Below are 27,926 nucleotides of genomic sequence, written 5' to 3' on the forward strand. Positions count from 1 at the left end.
CACTTTAAAAAAGCAAGCTTTATTGAATTACAAGTGCAACTCAACGGCAGAGGCCGTCCCTGGCATTCCTGTTAAGTGGATGCTTGGTATCTTGTGCTAAGAAGGAACAGGCCATTTGTTAGCATCGTACCGCATGTTTGACAGAAGAGGACAGAGAGGGAGAGAAACTTGGGACACGACTGGTTGGCAGGCCGAGGGGGAGGAGCTTGTTGAGGGTAAGGCGGCCAGGGCCTATATTGCTCAGGGCCTCAGCTTGCCCAGAAGTGAGCATCAGCCTGCGCCAACTCCAAAAGCTGTTGCTCCAGGAATTCAGCATCTTCAGGGAAGCGGTCACGGAAGGACCTGATCAATCCTGCAGCGTTGCTGTCATATTGCACCAATACTACATTCTCACCTGCAAAGAGAAGGAGAGAATTGCTAGAAGGCCAGCACAGCTATGTTGGAAAAGGCACTGTCATGGACAGTTCAGAAGGCTGTTAAGAGAAATGGCACAGCCTTACAACAGAGGATTATGTATCTGAACAGTTGACACTCCCTTTTCAAAGGGGTAGTTGCCTGCAGCATATACTTGTTGATCCAAAAAAGTGCGTCAGCAGAAGAGTTCCAGACTGGCCCTGCTGCATGTCCTCAACCAGGGACTTCTTTAAAAAATCAGATGATAACCATGTGGCAATTTCACAGCCAAATGTCCTAAACATTTGGAAGGGGGGGGAGAAAGAGGAATCTGGTCTGGAGTCAGCAGAAGCTCTGCTCCTTGGAGTCCATGCATCAGAAGGAATGCATTACTTTCTCAAAAATGATTGTCGTCGGGTAAAGATCATCCATACTGCATGTGATACAGTCTGCTTTATTTATTCCATCAGCTGTGGCAAGTCAACGCTGTTATTTGCATTTATTTGACTGCACTCGTAACCCATCTACATGTTGATTGAGCACATGGGGCAAGTGAGCACATGTCTTGCCACTGCACTATTGCTGAGTCATCTGCATGATGCAAATGCGCAAAAGTGTTCACACGTACGGCTCTTCCCCATGATCTCTGACATTTGCAAAGCAGTCTCGATCATGGGGAAGGAGCGTATGCACAGAGGCGCCTGCACATTTGCACCGCATGGACAGCACAGAGGCAGGGCCTGCATGCTCATGACCTGCTTTTCTAGCCTGAAGAGTCTTTCAGCACACAGATAGGCCACCTGCACAAGGCTTCAATTACAGGGGGGTGGGGAGGTAGTGTTTTTGTTTCTCTTTATTAAAGAATACTGACTGATTCATCAGCAGTGGTTGACGAGGATTTTTCTGCAATTGTTTTCATAGCGTTTCTTCATGTATACATGCATATCGTTTTTGTCACATTGTTCTTCAATGTCACGATCCTGCTTTAGTGTAGGTATTATACCATTTCTGGTGCATTCTCTGATTTTATTCTATTGTTTGTTGCATTGATAGACTTTTCTTATTGCATTGTTTTTAACTGGGTAATCCACCTCGAGTCTCAGTGAGAAACTCAAGACTATAAATGAAATAAATAAAAACAAATTGTTGGGGTTAGTTTCATGGAGTTTTTGAGCTGTCCTTAAAGGCTATTCAATGAAAGGGCAAAGGAGACATTTATCAAAATGGGATACCTACCGTGTGCCTTCTTTTCTGAGTTATGTAAAAACTGTTTCTGATCTGAAGTATGAGAGTGTCTAACCCATTCTGTCTCTCTCATTCTAGATTAATGCCTTCATCCTTTGGGCCCCTGACTACAGAATTGGCCACGGACCCTCCCAGGGAATGAGGCAATTAGAAATTGGAAAGTGGGAGTATTCCCCTTTCAGATCTCTCCCCTACCATAATACAGAAGAGCCAAGCTGCTCTGTAAGCATGGAGGCAGCTACTGACTTCTGTGTATATCTTAGGATGGTTTTCATCCCAGTAGTAAAGCTGGAGCAACTAGACACCCATCCAGATCCAGTTTACCAAGAAATTCTTGGGATACAATAGCAGGAAAAAGGGTTATGAGCTCTTGTGAGTGCCACGGACACCTTTAGTATTGCACAATATGTAGCCCAATCTGCCCCGCCCCTCACACACACTACGGGTCAAATGATGCCAGAGGTGCCCCTTATGATATATTGTTGAGCTGAGGTGCAATCAGAGGGCTGAACCCCTTTCTCATCAGCATAAAGATCAATGGAGGCTTTGGCCATTCCCTTAAGCGCCTGGCTCTCCAGCCCTTGTACAGGTCAGAATATGGCCTTGTCTAGTTGCTAGCCAGGCATGGATACCAAAACCAATTAATCCATTCCAAAGCAGATAGGTATGACACAGAGTCCCTGGAGCCCTTACCTTCCAGGCGGGTATTTGCTTGTACGAACAGCTTGCGAGCCTCTTTGCGCAGGAGCACGGTCTGGCGCAGGGTTAGGAAACGTTCTGGCTCATCGTCCGTCACTGCAGAGTACGCCTCGTACAGTGCACGCCCACCTACCACGTCTGCCGTGGACTTCAGCACCTTCAAGATGAACAAAGCAATGGCAGAACAGGACTGCCGCACCGTCTCCTGAAGCCCACCCCCATGATCAACTTCTCCCACCTGTTCCTCATTTAACCCTGTTCTTCTGGTCTGTATCTAAACACACCGGTGGATTCTGGAGTTGCAACATTTAATCAACTGAAGCTTCGTTAATTAATTGGTCCAGCCAAGAGTGAGCACATTTGTTTATTTTTCAGGTCTTTTTTTCCCCCCTGGTGTGTTACTGTGGTGAGAAGCAAACAACACCCACCCCAAGGACTACAAAAGGGAGGGGAAATATGACTGTCAGGGGTCAGGCAACCGAGGGTCACAAGATAACCGTGCCATCTTTGTCCAGAAGCAAGGATTAATCAGATATGAATTCTCACTTATTCCAACGCTATCAATCCCACTTCATCCTATGCGTGTCTTGTCTGTTTAGAATCACAGAACCATAGGGCTGTGTAAGGGACCTCTAGGGTCATCCAGTCCAATTCCCAGCACAATGCAGGAACTTCACAACTACCCCCCAAGTTCCCCAGTGGCCCCTGCTCCATGCCTAGAAGATGGCAAAACACCTCCAGGATCCCTAGCCAAACTGGCCTGTGGAAAATTGCTATCTGATCCCAAGGTGGCGATTGGCATTACCCTGGGCATGTAACAAGGCAAGATCTAAGCACTGATATTACCCATTCTGCCCTCCCCCTCATGATCTGCCCAGATGCACAGAATCAGCATTGCTGTCAGATGGACATCTACCCTCTGCTTAAAAACCTCCAAAGAAGGAAAGCCCACCACCTCTCAAGGAGATGGGAGGTCAGGGACCGCTCTGTCAGGAAGTTCTTCCTAATGTTTAGCTGAAAACTCTTTTGATTTAATTTCAAGCCGTTGGTTCTGGTCTGACCTTCTGCGGCTGTGGAAAACAACTCCTCACCATCCTCTATATGACAGCCCTTCAAGTACTTGAAGATGTTTATCATATCACCTCTCAGTTGTCTCCTCTCCAGGCTAAACATACTGAGCTCCTTCAACCTTTCCTCATAGGACTTGGTCTCCAGACCCCTCACTATCTTTGTTGCCCTCCTCTGGGTACATTCCAGCTTGTCTATATCCTTCTTAAAGTGTGGTGCCCAAAACTGAACAAAATACTCTAGGCGAGGCCTAACCAGAGCAGAGTAGAGTGATCCCATCACTTCTCATGATCTAGCAAGGTCAGTTTAGTAAGCTTCAAGGTTGGGCCTACCCCTCTTAATTTATGTGACTTGATTTGAGATAACTGTTTGAAAAGCGGACCTAAAGGAATAAATAACAAGATTCCTACTCCTTTTGTCCCAAGCGATGACCTTTTCTCCTTCAGAATGAGTCGTAGCTTTTATGTATAAATGATACATTCTCACTACATCCTTCAATGCTTTTAAGACTCCTATACAGTGGGGCTTTGATAATGTGAACGTTCAAAACAGATTACCAAGGGCCTGTCTGTTGATTAATTTGTACAGAAGAAGGAAGAGATGGGGTTAATGCTTATTAGACAATCCTGCCCCCTAATCCCAGATGTGTTCAACTAGGCCTGAGATGCTTAGAAGTGAAAGAAATGCACTTGTCACATGCTCAGAGAGACTGCTAGTATTCCCTCTTCTTCATGCCCAGCCTCCCAGAGCTGAAAATAAGCATCTGGGATAGAGACTTGACTCAGAATGAATCCCAACTGTTTTTTGGTTCCACTGTATGGTTTAAGCAGTTCAACAGCCTTGCCTAGATCAGGTGTGGAGACAGCCACTTGTCTTGGCTGGCTGTGGGCGGAGGGTGGTGGTGATGGTGGAAAATGTCCTCTGAACAAACCATCTTATGCAAGAGGAGCAGCCTGTTTCATTTCTGGATCGCTATAGTGAGTGTGGGTGAGCCTAGAAAGAAGCTAGTAAAGCCTTTGACCAAGCTGCTGTCACAGAAGCCCATGGAAGCCCCACTTCCAAAGTTATTCTCCCTCCCAGCTTCCTGCTTCGTGCCAGAACCCACAGCTCTGAGACAGGCAGACTCGGGCCTCCTCTACACAGCACTGGAGGTACCCTCTCCTATCTCACTACCGCCTACCTGTAGCTTGCAGAGGAAACGCTTAAGAGCAGGCTTCCCCACCCTGGTGATCTTGCTGCGATCCAGGGAGATGATTGCATCCGGCTTGCCGTCCGTTCCTGTGATGCGATGGAGTGACACCAGCCCTTTACCAGCCTCCAGGAGAACCCTCAGGATGACGAAGCGAGCTTGCATGTGAGCCTGGGCTCAGGAAGAAGGAATGCAGGGAGGAAGCAAACACATGATGCTGCCTTATTCTGAGTCAGACCGTTCGTCTAGCAAGATCAGTATCACCTACTCGGGCTGAAAGCGGCTCTCCAGGATCTTAAGCAGAGGTCTTCCCCACCACCTACTATCTGATCTTTCTAACTGGAGATGCTGGGGATTGAACTCGGGGCCTTCTGCGTCTAAAGCTATTGCTCTTTTACTGAACTACGCCCTCCATAAGAGGAAACCCAGAGGATTTAGGATTCCCGGGCCCCAGTCCCACCCATAAGAATATACAATTGGCTTTGTGTGATCAGACCACATTGCCACTGACAGTAGTCAGTCATTTTCCGAAGCCCAAAAACCATAATGTAATAGACACCCTAGAGCAGTTCCTGCTTAATAAATAAGACTGGTCAAATGTTTGCCTGGATAGTCCTGTTTCCCAGCTGCTGTCTGAAAGCCCTTCTAGAAGGGGCCAAGCAGACCCCCCTAGGGAGGGAGTCCCTGGAATTCCATGCCCATGCTGGAAGGGCCCCATCAGGTGTGACCAGCCTTCTCACCTCAGTCGGTGGAGCCATATGTTTACTGCAGAGCCTCGAAGGAAGGGCAAGAGTCTGAGACACTAGTGGGGGGTGGGGGTGGGGGTGACGCTCACACCATTAATCATACAAGAGATCTTTGCCACATCATTGAGCTGCACAAACTGAAAAGTGTATCCATTCTATTAAAAAGAGAAGCGGAGTCTCTAGTGCCATCCAGAACCAGTTCATGGATTGATATTTGTATCCCATTCCCCACTCCATGGGAACTCAAAGCAGCTTCCATTTTATCATCACAACAACCCTGTGGGGTAGGTTAGGCTGAGCGTCTCTGACAGGCTCAAGGTTACCCAGCAAGCTTCCATGGCAGCGTGGGGAACTGAACCTGTATCTCCCAGATCCTGGTCCAGCACTAGCCACTGCACCACACAAACCACTTAGCATTTTGTCTCTGGTGGGGAGGAAGGGGTAGAGAAGGTTCCTCCAACTCCCCTTGTGGGTTAGAATGCAACAGCCCCTCCCCGCAACATACACAGTGGTGAGGAAGAAATGAGTTCTCACAACCAGGAACTAGGCTGTAAGAGCGCCCTATCCTACCTGGCGCCACGTTCCTGATTCCGGGGTGTAGAACTCGAGTGCCAGCAGCCCAGCACGCACCATGTTCAGCCAGTTAATATACATCACATCCACGGCATCTTCACCTCTGAGGTCAAAAATCCTGTTGAAAAATGGGAGGAAAGATTACAGAAGAAAAAAGGGGTCAGAGGAGCAGAACAGCAGTCACTTCTAACATGGAAGCAAAGTGCTCCCCTAACTCCATCTTGAGAGCCTAGCTTGTAAGGGTAAGGGCAGCTATTATGCCCATTTTGCAGATGAGAAAAACTCAGGCTGAAGAGTGACTTGGCTGTGCAAGGTAAGACTAGAGTGCAGCTCTTCCAGAGGCAGGTCTCTAGCTACTGGAACGCACAGGTGCTCAAGAAGACTTTGTAGCAACGATGCCTTCCTGTCCCAGCGGACACTCCCAGTGCCCAGTAGCCCATAAGGAGGCTAAAGGAAATGCAGCATTTTGAAAAAACTTACCTAAATATTTCCTAAAGGGCTTATTTTAAAGGGCCAAGGCTCAGTGACAGCATCACCCCACTTTACCTCCAATAGTCCTAATGGTCTAGCAGTTAAGAGTGTCAGACTCAGGCTGGTGACCCCTGGCTTCAAACCCCCACTTGGCCAGGAAACTCAGTGGCTGACCTTGGCCTGCTCTTTGGGCGTGACCCACCTCATAGGGTTGTTGTGAAATTAAGTTGGGAGGAGGTGCTATGTATGCTGCCCTGAGTTCTTTGGTGGAAGAGCAGGCTAGAAAGAAATAGTTAAAATAAGAAGCTCCCACTTCTACCATCTTGCCCTTTAATGATACTTCCCTCGGCCCCAGTCTAAATGCAGCCCTGCACCCTTCGTGCCACTGGCGTCTCAGGCACTCACCGCAGCACCTCCTTGTTCAAGCAGAGGTACAGCCCCACGCATTCAGCCCGACACTCCTCATAAGTTGACGCCACACTTGAAAATTTGCTATCCCAAGTCTCGCCACCCCGGTACCAACTCCGAACCTGTGTGAACATTAAAACACTCAGAGGCTAGATCTCCTTACATGCCAGAGTTAGGTAAAGTGGGTCCAGCAATCCCAAACTCTTAACTAAACAGGGGGAAATATTTCAAATACGATAAAAATACACTGTGTTTTAAAAAATGAAGGGAAGAGGAGGAACAGAAGTACTTTCTACCTCCAGATTGTTTATAAGGATTTGCATAATCTATAAAGGTACAAGCACCAAGTCATTACTGACCCATGGGAGGACATTGCATTACGATGTTTTCTTGGCAGAATTTTTACGGGGTGGTTTGCCTTCCACCGTCATCTACACTTTACCCCCAGGAAACTGGGTACTCGTTTTACCGACCTTGGAAGGAGGTAAGGCTGAGTCAACCTTGAGCCGGCTATTTGAACTCAGCTTCCGCCAGGATTGAACTCAAGTTGTGAGCAGAGCTTGGGCTAAAGTACTGCGGTTTACCACTCTGCGCCACAGAGCCCCGTGGCACAGGGTCTAAACTGCTCTGCAAAATGGGGGGCACAACTCTGCCACCTCCCGATTACAGGAATCCTGATTTAGCACTCCTGTAGCATTTGGAATTTAACCAGATATCTGTGCAGCCATACATTCTTAAGGAAAACAACCTACAATTTTTGAGATGCCCAAGTCAGGGTTCCATCCCAAAGTCCACATTCCATGCCAGTGCACAGAAGAATATTAGTACACGTGCAAGCATATTAGCTCTGTTAGTATTATGGGAGCGCCTGTGCGAGAAGGAGAAAAAAGGGATGGAATCACAGCATAAAGTCTCCCAGAAGCCCACCAGGTTTCTAATTCCCCTTTCCAACCTCCCACCTCACCCTTGCAAATCCTCACCAGTTCCCCTGTCTCTGGATTGATCACTGCATCCCGGTCGAAGTTGAACGCACCTGAGTCATCCTGCCAGGAAAAGGGACACTGTTTAGTTTAGAGCAAAAATGTAGGTGGGCAGCCATGTTGGTCTGCAGTAGAACAGCAGGAATGGAGTCCAGCGGCACCTCAGAGACCAAAAAGATTTTCCAGTGGCACCTTAGAGACCAACAAGATTTTCAGAGTGTAAGCTTTTATGAGTCAGAGCTCCCTTGTGAAAGCTTACACTATGAAAATCTTGTTGGTCTCTAAGGTGCCATGGCACGCAAAATCTAGCTTAGAGCAGAGGCTATCTTCTCAGTGGAAGCAGCATCCATGTGCCTGAGCTGTTCAGTTCAGCCTGTCCACGCGTGACACCGTGCTGAAAAGGGATCTCTGACCACAGAAAACTAGTGTGTCAGGGAGAAGGACTTGAGCATAGCCTTCTCCCTGACTTATTAGTGTTCTTTGTACATGGATTCTTCTTTTTTTGTTTTTGCATGGAGGAGCATCCAGTCATGTGAGCTCTACCTGCAGTCCAGAACTACCCAGAGGCAAGTTGGCCAACTAAACTACACTAGAGTCATTCAGAAAATCCTTGCTAGTTTGACTAGTGCATGGGGGTGGAGGTGGTTCTTTCCCCTGACTATCAAGGCTAAAGACTTGCAAGCAGCACCCAGATTTAGGCAACTCTCAGATTAAAGAGAAGAGGAAGACTGGCAGCTTTTCAAATGGAATTAGACCAGTGGCCTCCTAGCCTCCAAAAGTCCATCCTGGCTGAAACTGATTTTCCAGGTCTTTCCGATGAAAGATACATGGGCAGCCCAGTTGGAAGATGCCAAAGTTGAACCAGTTTGACTGCACATGTTAATCTACATTCACAGCCCCCGCATCCTTTCCCTTCTTGCCTCTCCAACTCCACCCTACCCTAACCTCCTGGTTAGAGAGACAAAACATGGAGAGCAAAGGTTGCTGTAGTGTTAAAGAATTTTTAGACCCCATTTTATAAAATCTTGTTCTGAGCACACATTCAAAGCTAATAGCACACAAAATATGTAAACAAGTAAGAAAGCCTTGCTCCAAGTGTTAAAATTCTTTCTCTGAGATATCCTGCAGGTCACACAGGTCTCCAGTGGATGAGACAGGTTGCTGAGCAAAGTATAAACTTTTTTTTGTTTTGGTTATTCTAATCAGGTAAGTAAAACTTCAACTTTGATTACATTCTTTCCTCTAGAGAGTATCAGCTGTACGGCTCCAGCTTCTCAAATGTCTGTGTAATTCATTTGTCACTCAGGCTTGTCACATGTCATGTATTCTTGGGAAAAGTGCCATCCTGACGGGTGTATGCGTCATTTTGACAGGGTGTTGACACTAACCTTCTGATCTTTTATTCTGTAAACAATTAGCAGTTATCCTGTAAACAAACAGCATGAAGGGTATTTAAAGCCCTCCAATGGAACTGGTCTTTACACGTCTCTCCGAAATGAAGGATGTGTCATGGGGTTATTAAATAAACAATAAACCCATTTTTCTTCTGTAATCACTGTGTTTGGTGACTTGAAAGATATATATGGGTAACTGGTAATAGGGGACTTATGAACTGGCAGCAGAGTACTATTACAAAAATTATCATGTAGCAACCCAAAATGCCACACAAAAATCAAATCCCCCCTTACTTTTTTTGGGGGGGGGATTAATCCCCCTTTTTAAAAAAATTGTGGTTTTCTACAAACCTGGAAAGTGGTTCCTGCATTTGCAAAAGATATGCCGTAGCCCTGAGCAGCCCCACGTAGTGCTTTTTTTAAAAAACGTGCCTGGTAGGGTCATGTGCCATTATCAGATATGTGATAGCAGTATGGGGTGGTGGCTACAGTGCTGGACAGGAACCATTTGCTGGCTGTAAATCCCTGTTCAGGGTCAGACCAGGGGGTTGCTATTTTATTTTGGTTTTAATTGGATTTTTTAAAAAAAACTGTTATTGTAAGCTGCATTGAACCACATGGAAAAGCGGAGTATAAATGTTTTAATAAAGTAAATAAACTCACCACGTGACCATGCAATCTGTCAGCCTAATTTAATTTACTGGGCTGCTAGAAAGATAAAATGAGGGGGGAGGCAAGTAAGCTGCGGTGAACTCCTTGGAAGAAAGGTGCCGTTTTGAATTTTTTGAAAGACCTTCAAATTACATCTTTAAGTAGGTTGCAATTCCCATATTCCACCTCAAAAGATCTTTTTCCTGCATTCCACCAAATGACAATGATGCGCAAAGATGTGAAAACGGAAACATTCGTGTGAAATGTGCATTGCTGTACCAGAGGCCTGCAGTGTGCCATGCTCTCTCTCTCTCTCTCAAGCAAAATGCCCACCTGGACAAAAAGCTTCCCGCTGCCGTGGCCCAGGAGTTCGTGAAGTCCAACCTGCACCTCAAAGGAGGGCCCCTTCCACTTGATGTAGAGGTCCTGCAATAGAACGCCACCGATCACACTGAGGGCAGAAGCACCTTCTTCCATGACAAGGAGGCTCGGCTCAGTGGTCCAGTCTTCCCCAAGATTCTACTACCTACAGCAGAGCTTGCTCAGCAACTGTGATACAGCTTCCTACACTTTCTGGTGGAAAGTTGAGAGATCAAGATGGGTAGCCGTGTCTGTAGCAGTCTGTCTGTAGCAGTAGAAAAAAGCAAGAGTCCAGTAACATCTATAAGACTAACAACATTTGTGGCAGGGTATGAGCTGTCGTGAGTCACAGCTCTGATATCTGAAGAAGTGAGCTGTGGCACATGAAAGTTCATGCCCTACCACAAATTTTGTTAGTCTTATAGGTGATCCTGGACTCTTGCTCTTTTCTAACGGTGGAAAGCTGAAATCCTTTTTTTAAAATTTAAAAAGGCCTGTAACTGTTGTAAAATTTGTTTCAGTGGTATAAATGACTTCCTTCACACACAACAGATAAAAATGCCAAATTTTGCCCCCATCCAAAGCCGAATCATTGTATTGGTGAAAGAAAAAAAAAAGGTCTGCAGAGCAGAAGTTTCATAATTCTATTGTCAAACAGTAAACATTAATAGAAAGCCTTACGAACCAGGAATCTTTTACATGCTGCGAGGTTCAGGAGCATCTCTGCCCCTGTCATTGGCAGCTCCCTTATTCATCACACATTTTTATCCTACTTGAGCTTGCAGATCCTCAGAACTGGGAAAGGGAGAGTTTGCAGCAACTGGCTTCTTTCCATTCAGCCTCTCGGCACAGCCTGGAGAAAGCTGAGCCCCCTTCTCTCTGGCCTTCTTCTAAGCCCCTTAGGAGGCTAATGCAACAGGCTGCACGTGCTCAGTCAATCCCCCTGAAGTCTTGAAGAACTAGCAATTTCCTATCTTGGCTGCATCTGCAGCCTCTTTCCCCCTCATTGCCCTGGCCGGGCTAAACTGCGGGCAATGATTGTTGCATTACTGCTGTTGCAGCATGTCTCCTTATTGCCACTGTCGGGTGGGCATCCCCGTTGCTGGCACTGTGGGTTCCCAAGTGAGCATCCTGTGACTCCTAGGTAAGTCCAGGGACAGTGCTGGCAATGGTGGTGGGCCCTCTGCTGGGCACATGCCCTGCAAAAAGTCAGCTGGGAAAGCACATGATGTGCATTCCATTCCACCAATGGGAACTGCCCCAAGAGCAACCCCGCTGCATCGGAACAATGCTCCATCAAGTCCAGTCTATTTCCCATTGTGGCTGACCAGATGCCCTGGAAGGTCCATGAGGTTTGCCAAGTACAGGAAGGAAGCCCATTGGCTAACCATCCATGTCACAGTCACCTGAGACCAAGCCACCATCTGCTTTGGCCAGCTTGAGAACACAGCACCTCTTTCTTGAGATGTTCTGTGTTGTTTTCAGTTAAACAATATTTGTCTGTTTAAACTGCACTGCAGGTTTCTGTAAGCTGCTTTGGGTCCCCACTGGGAAGAAAACAGGGTAAAAATGCCCCGGTTAGTTGTGGTTTGCTGCAACTCCTTTATTCACAAACCCGTGTGGCTGAGTAGTACCGCCCCTTGCAGGCACAAAAGACACTCCTATAGAGGATGGGTGTGGACCTTTTGGGGAGGCAAAAAGGAGATAAACTAGGTTTAATGCCCAAACCAGTATGGCACTCACATCCAGTAGGTGGGCCAGAATTTGCTGTGCAAGCCTCAGTCTGCAATTCAGACACACTCAGACAGACGCTGCAGGTTTCCAGGCTAGCAAGCAGCCATCCTCCCTGCAACTATGTGGCCTCGTGAGCTCAGGGAAGGGACCATAATTCTATGCAACGGGGCTGCTGCAGATATAGCAGAACCCCAGAGCATCCTTATTCCTAGGCAAAGGGGAGGGGGCTACATCCCTGCAGCTGTTAAATAAGATGATCTGTTTTGGAGGACAATGCACAAGCCTGCCTCAACAAGCTCCCACCAGCTCACACACCTTGTCCTCCTCTGCAAGGAAAGTCAGCTTCTCCTTTTGCGTCGAATAAGCCACTGACAGCACGTTCCCCAAGGAGACATTCTTGAAACCATCTTTCTGGCGGATATCGTCATCTGAAAACACAAATGTATGAAGCTGCCTTGTACAAAGCTAAAGAGCTGGTCTACCCGCGGCTCAGGATCGTCTGCTCTGAATGGCAGCTGCTCTCCAGGATTTCAGCCAGAGAAAGGCCTTTCCCCCAACACCTGCAACTCACAACCTTTTAAATGGAGAAGCCGGGGAATCAAACCTGGGACTTGCTGCAATGTAATGTCGAGAGTAGTGGACAAGGCCTGATGACTAGGCTGCCTGGGGCACCACAGGACAAGAGGAGGCAGAAACTCATCACTCCCCTTTCCACGTACAAACAGATAATTCTGCAACAGCTGCAGGATTCAGAACACCCAAAGGTCCCTTCCAAATGGGTTGTCAGTCCAGGATGCTGCCCTCCTTTCAAAGCACTTATTTTGGCCCTATCCTAGCTGGGGACTTTCCTCTGGCGAAGAACCACATAAAATTTAAAAGCAACTGAAAATGAGAGGTGCCAGGGCTCAGGTCAGCCATTCTGTTACCAGTAAACCCAAACAGGCAAGGACAGTGCCATCTGTGCCTGCAATCAAGATGGTTAGCCGTGTTTGTCTGTAGAAGTAGAAAAGACCAAGAGTCTGGTAGCACCTATAAGACTAACAAAATTTGTGGTAGGGTGTGAGCTTTCATGAGTTCAGGTTGAGAAGTGAGCTGTGGCTCATTAAAGCTCATACCCTACCACAAATATTGTTAGTCTTGTAGGAGCTACTGGACTCTTGCTCTTTTCTACTGTACCTATAATCATTAGCTCAGAGGGAAAGAAGGCCTAAGATGAGCCAAGGCGACCAGAGAGCAGATAGTTCAGGGAGGGAACCTTGAACAACCATCCTGCAGCAAGAGAGAGTTGCTGACCGGGGCCTTACAGTTTGGGATGTTGATGCCGGCAGGAATCCCGCTACCAGCGAAGGTCAGGACATCCAGCGAAGTGAAGTCAGGCTTCAGGAAAGCGTCTTTCTCAAAAGCACGAGGCCAGGGCAGTTCCTCCAGCAGACGCTCTGCTGCTGCCACCAGCCGAGCAAATTTGGCACTCATGGCTTTGTTCACAACAGCCACAAATCCTGGGGAAAGAAAACATGCCAGTGACCGGGCAACACAGGCCCATTTCCTTCATCTCACTACTCATCTCATTGTCTTACAGCGCACTCCAACAAATGTTAGCTTGCAAGCAAGTGCCAAAATTTTAAGGACTTACACCTAGATAAACATGCACAGGATTTCAACCTTGCAATAGAAAATACTTCCATTTCATCTCCCTACAAGCCGGTGAGTAGTGATGCATGCATCCTAAGTTACCCGGGAAGGCTCACTGCAAAGATTTAAAACTGGCTCTCCCCCATCCAACTGGGTCTCCTCTATCCAAACTCATCACTGTACTCATTTCAAAATATAAGCAGGGCTCTACACATCCCTTGACTGCACTGCCCAAGCATAGAATCTAATACTAAATGAAGAATTCCACAATCAATGGAAAGTCAGCCATTTACTTGTGTTTCTAAAAGCAGGTTTCTAGCCATCAAGACAGGCTTGCAAGTGGAGAGCTCTGCAGGAATCTTACCCCTGCACTACCTAAGATAGGATCAGTTTGCAATAAAGGCAAATACAAGCCAATGTGCTTGATTCACACAAAATTTGATTTTATAGTCAATACAAGACTATGTATTTTATTGTATTTTATGACTGTTGTACCTTGTCCTGAGCCCACTTGTGGGGAGGGCGGGTTAAACACCGAATAAACTAAACTAAACTATACAAAGCCCTGTACTTTTAAAAACAAGGCACCGAAGCACCCCTCCATGCCTCCAATCTGTTGCAGAAATGCCCTCAAGATACTTTGCAGGCAAATAAAAGAACGGGCCACTTCAACTTCAAAAGGAGTGTACAAGTGGAGAACTAAGAGGAAGTTCAGGGCCAAATCCACTCCCACTTATCTGCCCCAGCCGGCTCACCAAACCAGGGGAGCAGTGGCTGTCACAGTGAGACTGCCAGGCAGTTCCCCTTTCAGCATCCAGGGGATGATGATCACTGGCCCACAAGATCTTCCTCAAAGCAGTCCTCCAGTAAAAACTAGTTGTTGACCTGAGTATGAGGGCTTTTCTACCTTGCTGAATGTACTAAATACTAACAGGATGCTAGTAATATACATACAAGATGGTCCCCCGCACTTCTCGTTAAGCCAGGCCAGTTTTTCTACCTCAGGGAGGTTTGACAGCCCAGCCCCAAACACTTCATTGCAAAAGCCAGTTTGGTGTAGTGATTAAGAGAGGCGGGACTCTAATCTGGAGAACCGGGTTTGATTCCCCACTCCTCCGCTTGAAGCCAACTGGGTGACCTTGGGTCAGTCACAGCTCTTCAGGGCTCTCTCAGCCCCACCCACCTCAGAGGGCGATTTTTGTGAGGATAGTAACAACACACTTTGTAAACTGCTCTGAGCGGGCATTAAGTTGTCCTGAGGGGCGGTATATAAATTGAATGTTGTTGTTATTAAAAGCAGAGTGGTACCTTCAAACTCGCCTCTTGAGCCATATGGATCTCGGTAGCTTTCAATAAATCCAATGTAGCTGTGAATGTGAACAGAAATGAAGAATACTTCAGCTTGGCTAACCTCGGGGCACACAATGCTCCCTTTCATAAGCACTCAGAAGTGAAATCTAATTCTCTGTATAAATCAACTCTTTCTCTCTTCCATTGCCCTTGGTCACATAGTCCCTTGAGCTGCACAAACCACCATGCGGTCACACAAACCCCCCAATTTTTAACTTGGAGCAACACCCCAGAAATAGTAAACAGGCCTGTGAATTTGCACTGCAAACATCAGTATGACCTGAAGCCCACCTCTCCACGATGGGCCCCTTGTCCTGGATCCAGCAGCGGGAGCCTTCCTTATGAGCTGTAATTGAGCCCTGTTTGAAACTGGTGATGTAGTGGGTCAGCATCTCAGCCTGCGTGGTGTTGGCTGCATGTGGCTGGTGGAAAAGACAAGACGTTTGGAGTCAGGTAATTCGCTCCTAAGTTTTGCTTCATCGTTTCAACTTCTGCTACTGTGTTATCAAGTGGAAAGGAGAGCTTCTCAAAGATAACAGCATCCGTTTAACATTCAAGTCCTCCTGGCTACAAAGATGAGCTCAAAGGTGTGTGGGTCATGCCTGCAAAACCTGAGAGCTGAACAAGCCATTCTGTTGCTACCACTGAAAATGGCATCCAGGTGCTTTCCCTCTGCCTAGAGATTATCCAGATGATGATGTATGGCGCTTCCCAGCTCCTGATCTATATCACAGTCTTGGGGGATGGGGAGGGGGCAAGGAAGCACAATGCCTGTGTCCAGATGAAGTTTTTATTGAATGTTACAAAGAGAGGAAGAGAAAACTCACACACATGCCTGCCATTTTCAGTGGCAGCTATGCTAAGGTTACAGCTTGTATTAAGCAGTCCATTCTGATTCTCCATTTCCACTGCAGACCCCCATTTTGCAACGTATGCTGCTAATAGGGTACCCTGACTTCCACCCCGCAACAAGATTTTGGTTTAGGAGGACAGGGCTCAGTGACAGGCAGTGGGAAGGGTAGGTGGGAAGGTTATTTTCTGTGAGTTCTGCTTTGTTTGTGGATCTCACAGTGTACCAAGCAATTAGTATTTTTCCCCCAGAAGCCAGAGAAGCTGTTGAATCAGTGGGAGGACTTCCTGTTCCTCCCCAAGGCTAGCAATACTTGAATGAATTATGCAAAGTAGGTCATGAAAATCTGTTCAGTGTATATACATTTAAACAGGAAGTCAGGGTGGGATTTTTTTAAAAAATCCTGTCAGATTCACAGAGTCAGAGGTGGACGATGAAACTCAACATCCCACCAAAAACTTCATTTGAGTTCCTCTGCTCAAGGAGGGAGACACAGACAAACAGGGGCAGTGCCCCCCCTCCAAGTCTCACCAAGGCTTTCTGCAAGTTCTCCACAACTTTTTCCAGAAGGGAGGCATAATCGCCTCGAGTCACTGTGAAATCGCAGCCGCCAAACTCAAAGCACTTCAGTTTTGCTCTCATTTCATCATCAAGATGAGAATCTGGGAGGAGAGGGGGAGACAAAAAACACCACGCAAGTATGTAAACAGGTAGTCTAAGGGTAGCCAAAGCTTATAAACCTGTTCTGTTTGTAGACAGGGAGAGATCTCTTCTGAACTGCAGTTCGACCCTGAGACACCACACGTGGTCCTGCAGTTCTATGACAGCTATGAACTCCCTACAGGAACTCACTTCTGAAGCGCTGTAGGGACCCAATTGGGACTAGGGCCTTGAAACAGGGAAGGAGGGGCTTCAGCCTCCCCCGGCACCATTCTTCCTGATCTGCAGCCATCTCACGTTGGGAAAACAATGCAGGGGCGGGGGGAGGGACTCAGGCCCACTCTGGTCCTGATCTGAATCAGCCTCATGTGGCATTTTAGGAGTCCCCACAAGGCGATCATGTGTTACATGTATTGGCTAGTTTGGGCTTGATTCGCTCAGAGACTATTTATGACTCTGGTGGCTACGGGTTCAAGTCCTGCCTGCAATGAGCCCACTAGGTGGCAAGCAACACTTTCAACCTCAGCTCCCCTCCATCCGAACCTTGGGAGATATTTCTCCATTGGTTTTTATTGCATTGTTTAAGTTCTGTGTTTTTTTAAAATACTTTTTATTTAATTTTCCAAATATTTATACAAACAACAATTTGAACAACTTATTAACAATACAATAACCAGCGATAAAAATTGCAATATCCATTAAAGTATTGGAAAAGTAGAGAGCTGAGTTATACATTATTAGTAAAGTACAAAATCTGAGTATTTTTTTTTTGGTAAAGAAATATATGATGATGCATAACTAGTTACATGATCAAAAAAAGGGAACCATTTCCCCAAGAAACAAGGTTGGAAGTTGAAGTTGTCATTCAATATTAGCTGTTCAGATATCTTATCCATTACCATGACATCCCGTATTTTTTGTTTCCACTGTGTAATTGAGGGAACTTTATCATTGTTTAAGTTTTGTAATTCACATGCAGGGTAAAGAAAAAGAATGTGTAAGAGAGGTGACTCCCCACAGCAGCCATGATAACATCATCTTCTCCGCTCAAAGAGCAAAGGTGGGGCTGCCGCAGAGTCATGTGAGAGGAAAACCTCAGGCAAAGGGGACATTCTGTTGCCACCACCAACTCGTTTGCACCCACGGCAGCAATGAAAACATCATGGAAAATTGGTGCCACATGGAAGCAACCTGAGTCTCTACCTCCAGCCTGGATCAGTATAATCCATTCTAACACGTTAAGAACCTGCCACCTTATTCCTGGTACCTGCCATAAGGGCGGGGGGGGGGGGAGGGGGGACAGGGAACAGACCAAGCAACTCAAAAAAGGCTCTTACCATCTGAAATAACCGAGGCCAGCCGTACCTCGTAGCATGATTTGCTGCCTGCTTTTGTTTTGAAAAGCCTTGTGTTGTAAGCACTGATGTTCTGGAGAAAGAGCCAAGCAAAGTGTTGGGGAAATCCTGTTGTTACTTCCTGACGGTTTCACTTTTAACTAAGCAACATACAGCGGCATGTCACCTGTTCCCCTCCTGCCATCCTAAATCCACTCATACAAGTCAGGGTTCAGCCCCAGAAAACAATGCAACACAGAAGAGTGCTCCAGGACATGGACAGAAGGCCTTTCCAGCTCAGCGGGTCACCTCAACCAGTCCCATTCACACATCTAACCAGTACAGAAAGCTATACTCGAAGTCTTTCTGCTCCAGTGCCTTTCCTTTCCAGATTAAGCCCCACCTCCATCCTCAAAGCACCTAGGGAGATCTTCCAGTGTTCTCCCTGAACCCCATAAAGTGCCCAACCCACCCACTCTCAATGCCCAGAGCTTCCCACCCCATCTATTATGCCATCGCTACGGTACAGACCACAAATTCTTTGTAGTACCTGTGAGTCTAGGAATTCCTGGGCCAGCTTTGCATCTTCCATGGAGCAATTTGCTGAGAAGTATGTGGAGATGCCCTACAGAAAAAAAGAGGTCACAGAATAACAACCTACCCCCATGCCTGCTTCCAAATCCCATAGCTGCTGCTGATCCTTGTTCCAGAACCACCACCACCTCCTAGAACTAGGCTCCCAGTAAACAGGTGGCTAGGGGGAAATACCTGACCACTTAGTCCCAAGTGCTTTTGTGTGGGTTTTAAGGAGAACATGAGCTCTCCGCATCTGCCCCATAGCGCTTCCATTTCTTTCGGGTGCTCCTTGAAGGCTTGGCTCTCCCACACCAACTTTTTCAGCTTATCCTAGGGTCAGAAGGGCACAAGGATGTATCAGCACACAAACCATGAAGCCCCAAACCATCAGATGCCACTCCTTCTGCTGAAAACTCAGCCAATAAGGAGACGGGAGCATTCCCATTGGTCAGAGAACAACAGATAAAATTGCTCTTTCCATCTCCACAGGCTAGTACCCTTTCCTATTGCCAATACTCGACACCCTTCATGTCATGCTCACCTTGGGAAGGTTAGGCACAAATTTGGTGTCCCCAAAAGATTTGTAGTTACCCATATTGGCATAAATGCCAGCAGCATAAACCAAGAATGCCTGCAACAACAAAAAATAGTTACAGTTAATGTGCACACAAATATAACTGTAATTCATGTGTTCTGCAGCGTCCCTACCCTTCTCACAATCAAGTGAAACAAGATAGTATTACGTCCCACCACACACTTGCGCACAGAGTTCTAGACTAGGAAAGTCTAAAGATCAGATACACTATGACTGGTTGCCTACTTTTTTTTTTTTTTTACTGAAAGCTGCCCTCGGTGAGGCAGTTTTCAAAAACCTACCGAAAAGTCCATTTACTTTGATATTTTCTCCACCCTTCTGCCCTGGGATAGCCCAAGTGAGCCTGATCTTGTCAGATCTCAGAAGCTAAGCAGGGTTAGCCTTGGTTAGTAATTGGATGGGAGACCTCCAATGAAAACCAGAGGCAGGCAATGGCAAACCACTTCTGTTCGTTTCTTGCCATGAACACCCCCCCCCTCCCAGGTCAGATATGCCACTCCACTCTTCTACCAAAATTGCACATTGAAAGGTTCACAAAGTAAAATAGGCCAAACAATGTCCTGTAATCAACCATCCCCATGCACAGAATGCAGAGGTTTCTTCCTGCATTCCTCTCTGGTCCTGCAGCTTCTTTGGACTCCCAGAAAGGTCACTCCTAGGGCTGTAGGACCCATGTGGAGAAATAGCCATGAGGGTTGCAGAGATGTAGCGAGGAAGGGGATGAAACTGCCCCTCCTTCCTTTCCGTGAGCTCCAAGAGGAAAAATAATTGATTTCCTCCCCTTGTCTCTCTTCATGACGAACCCACACAGTGTTCCTCCACACAGAACCTCTGGTGTGGGAGAAAGATCCATGACATCATCAAAATGGTGTGCAGCTGTGATGAAAGTGTCAAGTTTCTCACTAGAGGTCATTAAGACAGACTAAAAATAAAGACAGCCAGTGTCATACTGTCTTTGCATGACTCTGAAAGGTAGAACTGCGGTATACAGTTCTGATCTCAAAAAAGGGCATTGTACAGAGCTGGAAAAGGCACAGAAACAAAGGACTGGATCTCCTCCATTGTAAGGAAAAATAAAGACTGCAGGACTTTTTAGATAAAAAAGAGACAATTAAGGGGGGACACGACGGATTATAAAATCATGCAAGGTGTGGAGAAAAGAGATAAAGAGAAATATCTCCCTCTCCCATAATGCTAGAACATTGGGGAGGTAAGCACAGTGAAGCTGATGAGCAACAGATTTAGGAAAGACAACATTCACTCAACTTGTGGAACTCACTGCCACAAGAAGTACTGAGGACCAGTTGCTTAGAAGGTTTTAGAAGAGGGCTAGACAAATTTTAAAGGAGAGGTCTATAAACAGCCATGATGGCTAGCCTAGGGGAAAATTCTCTTAAAACTCTGAATAGCGGCTGCTGGCAGGCAAGCAACATGGGCAATTGACTGCTTACGGGCATCTAGCTGGCTGCTGTAGCAAGAGGAAGCAGAAGTAGATGGACCCTTGGTATGATTAAGAAGAGCTATTATGGTTATAGAAGGAAGCTGCCCAGGTAGTAAGGCCAGTGAGGAAGGCACTGCAAATATCCAGTAGGTGGAAGATTTAAGTGTGAAAATGCAGGGATTGGATGAAGAGAAGGAAAAGAGGCAAAACTGTCCGTGCAGACACAAGCAGAATAAGACTCAGGCATACCAGAACACGGGGAACCTAGAACAAGACAGAGTTTCAGGTACCTGATACTCCTCATCGGAGAGACCAAGGGAGCGGGCCAGCTCCCCTAACTGAGCAGGTTCCTGGGCCCGGAAGAGCCGAGAGATGAGGGCATAGATTGCAGGTGCCTCTGGGGAAGTCTGCAGCAATACCACTAGGCCTCCGTACCAACAGGCTCGTGAGAGGTAGTGGGCGTAGAGCTGTTCTTCTGGAGACAGCAGCCGGAAGGCTTCGGCACAGTCCAAGTTTGCAATGCCAATATCATTGGGCAAAATATACTGGGAGTCCACCATGATGTCAACCTGGAGAGAGAAGGCCACGGATGCATAATTAAGCGTCCTGCAGAGCTGTATAACTGTGTTAGAGGTTAGTACTTCATGTTGTTCAGAAAATAACAAAGAAAAGGGAGTGCTGGGACTTGAGCCTGTCTTTAAAACCCTGCACATTATTCCCCAAGAATGAAGGAGCAGGCTGCAATTGCCAATGGTGATGAGAAAAGCACTCTATAACATCCTTAAAGAGACAGTCAGCGTGGTGTAGGGGTTGGAGTGCTGGAGTATAATCTGGGAGACCCTGGTTCAAACCCCCACTCAGCCACGGAAGCTCACTTCGTTACCATGGGCCAGTCACTCTCTCTCAAACTAACCCACCTCACAGGGTTGCTGTGAGGATAAAATGAAGGAGGGGAAAACAATGTAAGTTGTTTTGGGTTCCTGTTAGGAAGAGAGCTGGGGCACAAATGAAGTAAATAAATAGACTGCACTTTTTTAAACTATGTCCCCAATACTTAGTGGGTATTTTGTGCCTTGCTTTTTCTTGTTCAGAATCAAGATCCAGGTCCAATGGCACCTTAATGACCAACTAGATTTCTAAGGTATGAGCTTTCGAGAGTCAAGGGAGCTTTGGCTCTTGAAAGCTCATAACTTAGAAATCTAGTTAGTCTTTAAGGAGCTATCAGACCCGGATCTTGCTCTTCGACTGCAGACCAACACGGCTACCGAACTGAAACTTTTTTCAAAATGACATCATAGAGGCAATAACACCAAGAATTTCTTCATTTTGTTATTATTAATAATAGTGTCGTATGTGGTGCTTTACAAAGCAACAGAAGCCAGAAAAAAGAGAAAGATCCCTGCTCCTAGGAGTTTGCAGGAAGGGGTTAGAGAAGCAAAGGGTTACTCTTAATACCTTGCATATTCCAGATCTCAGCCTTGATATTCATAATAGATTCTGAGCTCGGTCAAAAGGATACAATCTCACTCATCAGAGCAGCCATGAAATCAGGAATGGAGTCATGGTTAGAGTGTAAAATCAAAAAGAGTCCAGTAGCACCTTTAAGACTAACCAATTTTATTATAGCATAAGCTTTCGAGAATCAAGTTCTCTTCATCAGATGCCTGATCATAATAAAATTGGTTAGTCTTAAAGGTGCTACTGGACTCTTTTTGATTTTGCTACTACAGACTAACACGGCTAACTCCTCAGGATCTATGGTTAGAGTGTAGGACTAGTATTGGGAGATCCAGGTTCAAATTCCCACTCTGCCATTTAAGCTCATTTGATGACTCTGCGTATTAGGGAATTTTTAATAAAGACCCCTACCATTTTAGTTTTGTAAGCAAGAAACTTTGCCTGGCATGTGAAAGTTATGGAAAACACCTAAACAGCACATTCCATATCTCTTGTTGTGATTGTTGCTATACTGTGGGTCGGTATGACACTACACAACTTTGTAAATACCTAACTATACGCAATTTTTTATCTAGAATAAGGGTTCCATATTCAGCCTTGGACACTTTATATTGCAGATTGTTTACATTCTGGCCTTACTGCAAGGACCCAGAAAGGATTCTTATTTGTATTAAGTATTTTATTTTGTTCTATAAACAATTTAGCCTTAAAATATGTAGGCATAAGGATAAGGTAGCTCAGAACACATCAGGCCCCGGGAACCTCATGTGTCTGAGTTTTGTGTAACAATAAAACTCATATTTCTCTGTATCACTGTGGTTGGTGTCTTGGATTATATTTGGGTAAGTGGTAAAGGTAAAGGTAGTCCCTTGTGCAAGCACCGAGTCATTACTGACCCATGGGGGGATGTCGCATCACGACATTTTCTTGGCAGACCTTTTACGGGGTGGTTTGCCATTGCCTTCCCCCGTCATCTACACTTTACCCCCAGGAAACTGGGTACTCATTTTACCGACCTCGGAAGGATGGAAGGCTGAGTCAACCTTGAGCTGGGTATTTGAACCTGGCTTCCGCCAGGATCGAACTCAGGTCGTGAGCAGAGCTTGGGCTGCACTACTGCATCTTACCCCTCTGTGCCATGGGGCTCCCTTGGGTAAGTGGTAGAAGGGAAATTTATAACTGGCAACAGAGTACTATCAAAGAAATTTCCACATCGCTGCACCAGTCACACTCTCAGCCTCACAGGGTGGTTGCAAGACAAAAGGAGGGACAGCAGGCTGCCCTGAGTTCCTTGGTGAAAGAGCAGGATGAAAATATAGGAGACAGACAGCCATGAGCTATGGGGTGTGGGTTGATCCAACACAGGGAAGTAATGTGACCAGCAGGCAAAAGTTTGACCTCACCCAAGGGCCCAGATGGGTGGAAAAAGCAGACATTCAAATCCAGAGTCAAGTACCCAGTCTGAGGAAGCCACCCAAAGGCTATGCTAGCAACCTGCATGGCACTTTACAGACCACAAGGTGACAAGTCTCCAACCCCAAGGAGCCTACAAACTAAACTTTGCCATAATGGAGACAAAGGGAAGGGAGAAAAGTGGCAGTGAGCATCTGTCAGAGAAGAATGTCTGTTCAGTCCAACTACTCAAGGGTTATTAAAGAAAGGGGGATCTGAAGGGAGAAATGTCTATTATATGGCAGTTCTTCCTCTTTTTCACAAGAAACCTTGTGACTGGCACAAGGTGGCTTCCTAAATATCACAATTGAGTGGGAAATTGAAAGTTTGGTCTCCCAGTCCTAGGCCAGCTCTCTAACCAGGGCATCTCTTTGGCTCTTAGAATGAGCACAGCAGATCAGTCCTGCCAAAGAGAGTGCAATAATTCTGTTTATTGATTTAGGATGAATTAGGGCCTGCAAAATTAGAGGGTGCTGCAGGTCGGCTGCTTGGCCAGCTCACCAGAAGTCTCCATAGACTGAAAATCCAGAAACTTGGAAACACTTTGTTCGCTTACAGCTGGAGTATAAAACAAAGAATCAATTTGACACACAGTTTGTGCATGCACACACTACCGCTCAAATGGGAATATTTTACTACTGCTATGGACACATAACCACCCCATCACACAACAGTATAAGCACACACCCCAGCACATGCTTTATTATAGCTTTAAAATTGCAATAAAAATAAAATACAAGTTGCTCTCTGAAAGAAGCTAGATCAAGATGGGCAGCCGTTTGTCTGTAGCAGGAGAAAAGAGCAAAAGTCCAGTAGCACCTATGAGACTAACAAAATTGGCGGTAGGGTATGAGCTTTCATGAAGATCTGAAGAAGTGAGCTGCAACTCACAAAAATGCACACCCTACCTCAAATGTTGTTAGTCTTATAGGCGCTATTGGACTCTTGCTCTTTTCTCTGAAAGAAGGCAGCTGTTCATTTTTTCTTCTCATACAGTGGCCAAACATCCCTGACAGTTAGCCATGTGCATTTTGGCAGCAGGGTGAGAACTGCTGTTAGAAAACCACAAGCCTCAAGCTCCCTTTTTCATACTCCCAGAAATGGGCCTTCAGATCCTGGCCTGATGATCCAGTACAGAAACAATCCTTCCACCCCAGGACCGAAACCTGGCATCTCAGGCCCACAAAACACGTGCTACTTAAAGCCCCTCCACAAATGGGATCACCCTCCTTGGCATCTTCTCTTACCAGACTTCCTGTCCTACTCTCCTACTCTCCTGTCCTTCTCTTGCTACTTTCCACTTCCTGCCCCCCCCCATTCATGGCTTGAAGCATACTGGCACACCCCTGTGACTTGTTTAGCCAATCTCATACGCTCTTTTGAGGAGATTGATGTCTACGTTGCCTGGAAACAGAAGCCCTGTCCCTCACTCCTCCCCCTGTGTCAATGATTGGCTCTCCTTTTCATTGTGCAGGATCACACCCCTTCCCTGCTAAGTACACAGAAGTACTGCTTCAGGCACATTGTTCTTCTTAAATTTGACAGTCCTGTTCATCCAGCGACTTTGGGATAATAAGATACAGCACACGCCTATGCATATTTACAAAGAAGGAAGTTTGCTTCCAAATTCGTGCAACTAGGATTGGCTGTAAGGAACTCGAAACTAAAGCAGCTAAACCACTTCCCACAATCCCTCAAAAGACTTGTCATTGTCTTCGGATTCAATGCAACTTACTTCCAAGTAAATCTACTTAATAGGACCATAGTCTAGCCTGCAAGTAACATGGCGCTGAAATCTGTGAGGCAAACCAATCCCCACCCCCCACCCCCGCAAAAATCCCATGCATTCTCTACATTGATCAAACCTGAGGCCTCCTGCAAAGATGCACTCACAAGATCACCTGGGGCCAGTCCAGAATTACTCTACAGGCAACCGAGGCAGAGATCTGGGCACAGCCTTCTGCATCCCTCTCTAGGGCCCTGCCTCTTGCAGATGAAGGGAAGCAGTCAGCAACATTCTCAGAACTCTGCTAGGGAGCTGATGGCTGATCAGACAGTCTCTCCTCCATCTACCTTCTCGCAAGGCTGAGAGAAACACATACATTTCCTATCCAGATTAAAATCCTCTGGTTTTACAGAGTGAAGAATTGACACATGCACACACTTTCTCCCTCTCTCTCTTTTCCAGAAGGATGGCCTCTAGAAGAGATTTTGTCTGCCTTGTGCAAAAACTCCTACCAAGGAAAAGCATGCTCATCAGGGGTCAGAAAGGCTGTCAGCCTAGCCTTTCCCTTGCAGTGCTAGTTAACCACTGACAGGGAATGTAGGGGTGTTGTAATAATATAGATTAAAGCACATTATACTAATCAATACTAAGCTAATACATAGTAACGGCTTGTATTCTAGGTGAACTTTAAACTTTTCATGAACTGTCTGTGCATTTTTTTAGTGTTAGGTAACTAAAACAGGTGTGCTTTAATCTTTTGATAGCTAATTAAAAACAGTGGACTCCATCTAGATTAATGTTTCTTTATTAGAGACTGGACCAATAGTGATCTAGTATCTTAACTCTTCCTGTCATTTCTCACAGATTTATGGCTTTGTTTTGCAAGTTAGCTATAACATCATTTTTTGCTAATTAGAAGGTTATACAACAGAAATTATGAATATTCAAAGAAGCATTAAACCAGTCATAGTTTGCTTATGCTACTACATGAAAAGATCTTAGATATTTGCATATGATAACCTATAAAACATGCTAATCTAGATAATGAGTTAGAGTTCTGATTGGAAGAGATGTCATGAAGATTAGGTGAGATTCTTATCTTTGCAATGTAGGCTATGAAAATCTTAATGCATTTCATAAGAACTTTATTTTAAACTTAAGAGTTAGTTAGGAAATGTTAACAAATTTAATTCTGATTGCCTTTCTGTGTTCTATTTTTGTAGGACTTATATTAATAATCATATATTTTTAACTACCTGCTTCATTAAAAAATAGTATATTTTCAATAAAAGAAATAAACTCTAACAGGTGTATGAGTACTTTGTTTAGAAGCGGCAAAGCAATAAAGAACCTTTTACAAATAAATATACTGATAAGCAAACGGTTCAAAGAACCATTTTGCTTGACAGGTCTTGAACTAATTGCTGAACACTATCCAAAAGAAAAGATAAATCTTCCCTTTGGAGTAGTGGAAGCTTAGTTCAGACACAGGCAAGAGAGTCTGTTACAGGGGGTCAAAATGAGTAGTCCTTCCCACTCGCACTCAGATGTGGTTCAGTCCATTCTATCACCTCAGCACTCCATCAGCTCATGCGTGTCCATAACCCCTTACAATCCTGGCTTCAGAAATCCTTCATTTAAATTCTTTCCAGTGGAGAATTGGGGTGTGCTCAAGTCAAGAACTGACAGCATCCCCTGAGACCTGGCAGCCAGCCATGAAGCTGCTTCAAGGAAAAGAGAAGATATCCACGATATCATGGGTTGTTGTTGTTTTTTTCAAGATAATATAATTTATCATAAACTTAAAATATAACAGCTTGCAGCCACTTGTATAATTAAGACACATGTGCTATGAACAAAGCAACTTGGAAATGCAGGATCTTTAACATCCTTCAAAAAAGGGACTCTGAACAGAAGCAAACCCTAACTAATGGTTCCTTGCAAAGAAAAGGAAATCCAAATTATTCACTTTGGGACATACAGGGCCTCCTAGAAGAACTACAGAACTATTTTCTGGCCAACTAGAACTTTTGGGCCACCCACACACAACCTCAAGTCCTGCCAAGCACAGCCAAGACTATTTCTACCAATGCTCTCCTTTGCCCCCACTGTCCGATGCTAGGCACCACCCCTCACCTGTCAGGCACAGCCCCCCAGGCTTTTCTCAGCGACTCTGTGGTCTAAATCTAAAAGGAAAAGAGCAGGCTGCTACACTTCCCTTTTAAAAATCTCGGGGGGGGGGCAGAAAGAGGAGTGGCTGGTTATTTTCAGTTTCTGACCCTAAAGAGAGCAAATGGAAGCTGGTACTCAGTCGTTAGAGGTGCTGACCAACTCCCCCCACCCTCAACTTTAAAGGCATTTTAAGATGGGAGCAATTAGGGCTGCCAACTCTGTACTGGGAAATTCCTGGAGACTTGGGGTGGAGTCTACAGAGAATCGGAGAGGGGAGAGACTCCAGCGGGGTATAAGGCCACAGAACCCACCCTCTGACGCTGCCATTTCCTCCAGGGGGGACCAATCTCTGTAGTCTGAAGATCAGTAGGAACTCCAGATCTCCAGGCCCCCCCTGGAGATCGGCAATTCTAGGGGCAATGGAAAACCACCCCCTTTTAACTCTGCACCAGAGAACAGTTCGGCGTGAAAGACAGCCGCCACACGCCCTAGGCTTCCCCTCCAAAGACACAGAGGCCCAGGACAACAAATCCCTCTCTGGGTTCCGGATATGGGCGGGAAGAGACCGGCTGCAGGCGAAAAAGAAAATGGAGAGGCCGCCACCTGCAATATCTGCTAAGCTATTCGCCAGCATACAAAGCAGGAGCTCCTCCAGTGACATGCGACCCCTCCCAAAGAGATGTATATACAGCTTACATATAAATCACACACGTGTTCTCACCTGCTTCTCTTGCTAGCTCCAATTTCCTGCCACGCCCCTTTCCTCCCC

At 46.0% G+C, this 27,926-nt stretch overlaps 1 protein-coding gene across 2 annotated transcripts; it reads right to left on the reverse strand.

The window, feature by feature from the left end:
• On the reverse strand, window positions 1–27,926 carry DPP3 (dipeptidyl peptidase 3). 2 transcript variants are annotated; one of them, XM_054997384.1, is made up of 18 exons: window positions 27,879–27,926; window positions 20,640–20,918; window positions 18,855–18,944; window positions 18,506–18,643; window positions 18,288–18,362; window positions 17,741–17,831; window positions 16,275–16,405; window positions 15,185–15,315; window positions 14,852–14,910; window positions 13,216–13,410; window positions 12,227–12,339; window positions 10,151–10,243; window positions 7,773–7,835; window positions 6,790–6,914; window positions 5,911–6,031; window positions 4,586–4,765; window positions 2,332–2,494; window positions 1–394 (listed from the first exon to the last, which is right to left on the reverse strand). In XM_054997384.1, exons 2-18 carry the CDS (start codon window positions 20,907–20,909, stop codon window positions 249–251), a joined length of 2,184 nt encoding a protein of 727 aa, XP_054853359.1. In that variant the 5' UTR covers window positions 20,910–20,918; window positions 27,879–27,926; the 3' UTR covers window positions 1–248. The 2 variants fall into 2 exon arrangements, with proteins under 2 accessions (XP_054853359.1, XP_054853368.1); XM_054997393.1 differs by lacking the exon at window positions 27,879–27,926 and adding an exon at window positions 24,507–24,541.

This window comes from Eublepharis macularius, chromosome 1, assembly GCF_028583425.1.
Source record: "Eublepharis macularius isolate TG4126 chromosome 1, MPM_Emac_v1.0, whole genome shotgun sequence".
Classification (NCBI taxonomy): domain Eukaryota; kingdom Metazoa; phylum Chordata; class Lepidosauria; order Squamata; family Eublepharidae; genus Eublepharis; species Eublepharis macularius.

Bases quoted from the DNA above. Each gene is read 5' to 3' on its own strand.
- DPP3 (XM_054997384.1), bottom strand. From the start codon at position 20,909: ATGGTGGACTCCCAGTATATTTTGCCCAATGATATTGGCATTGCAAAC. The intron at 14,911-15,184 runs GTGGGCTTCAGG...TCACATTCACAG, and splicing joins AAGGGGCCCATCGTGGAGAG to CTACATTGGATTTATTGAAA. The intron at 13,411-14,851 runs GTACCACTCTGC...TTCTTTCCCCAG, and splicing joins CTCAAGAGGCGAGTTTGAAG to GATTTGTGGCTGTTGTGAAC.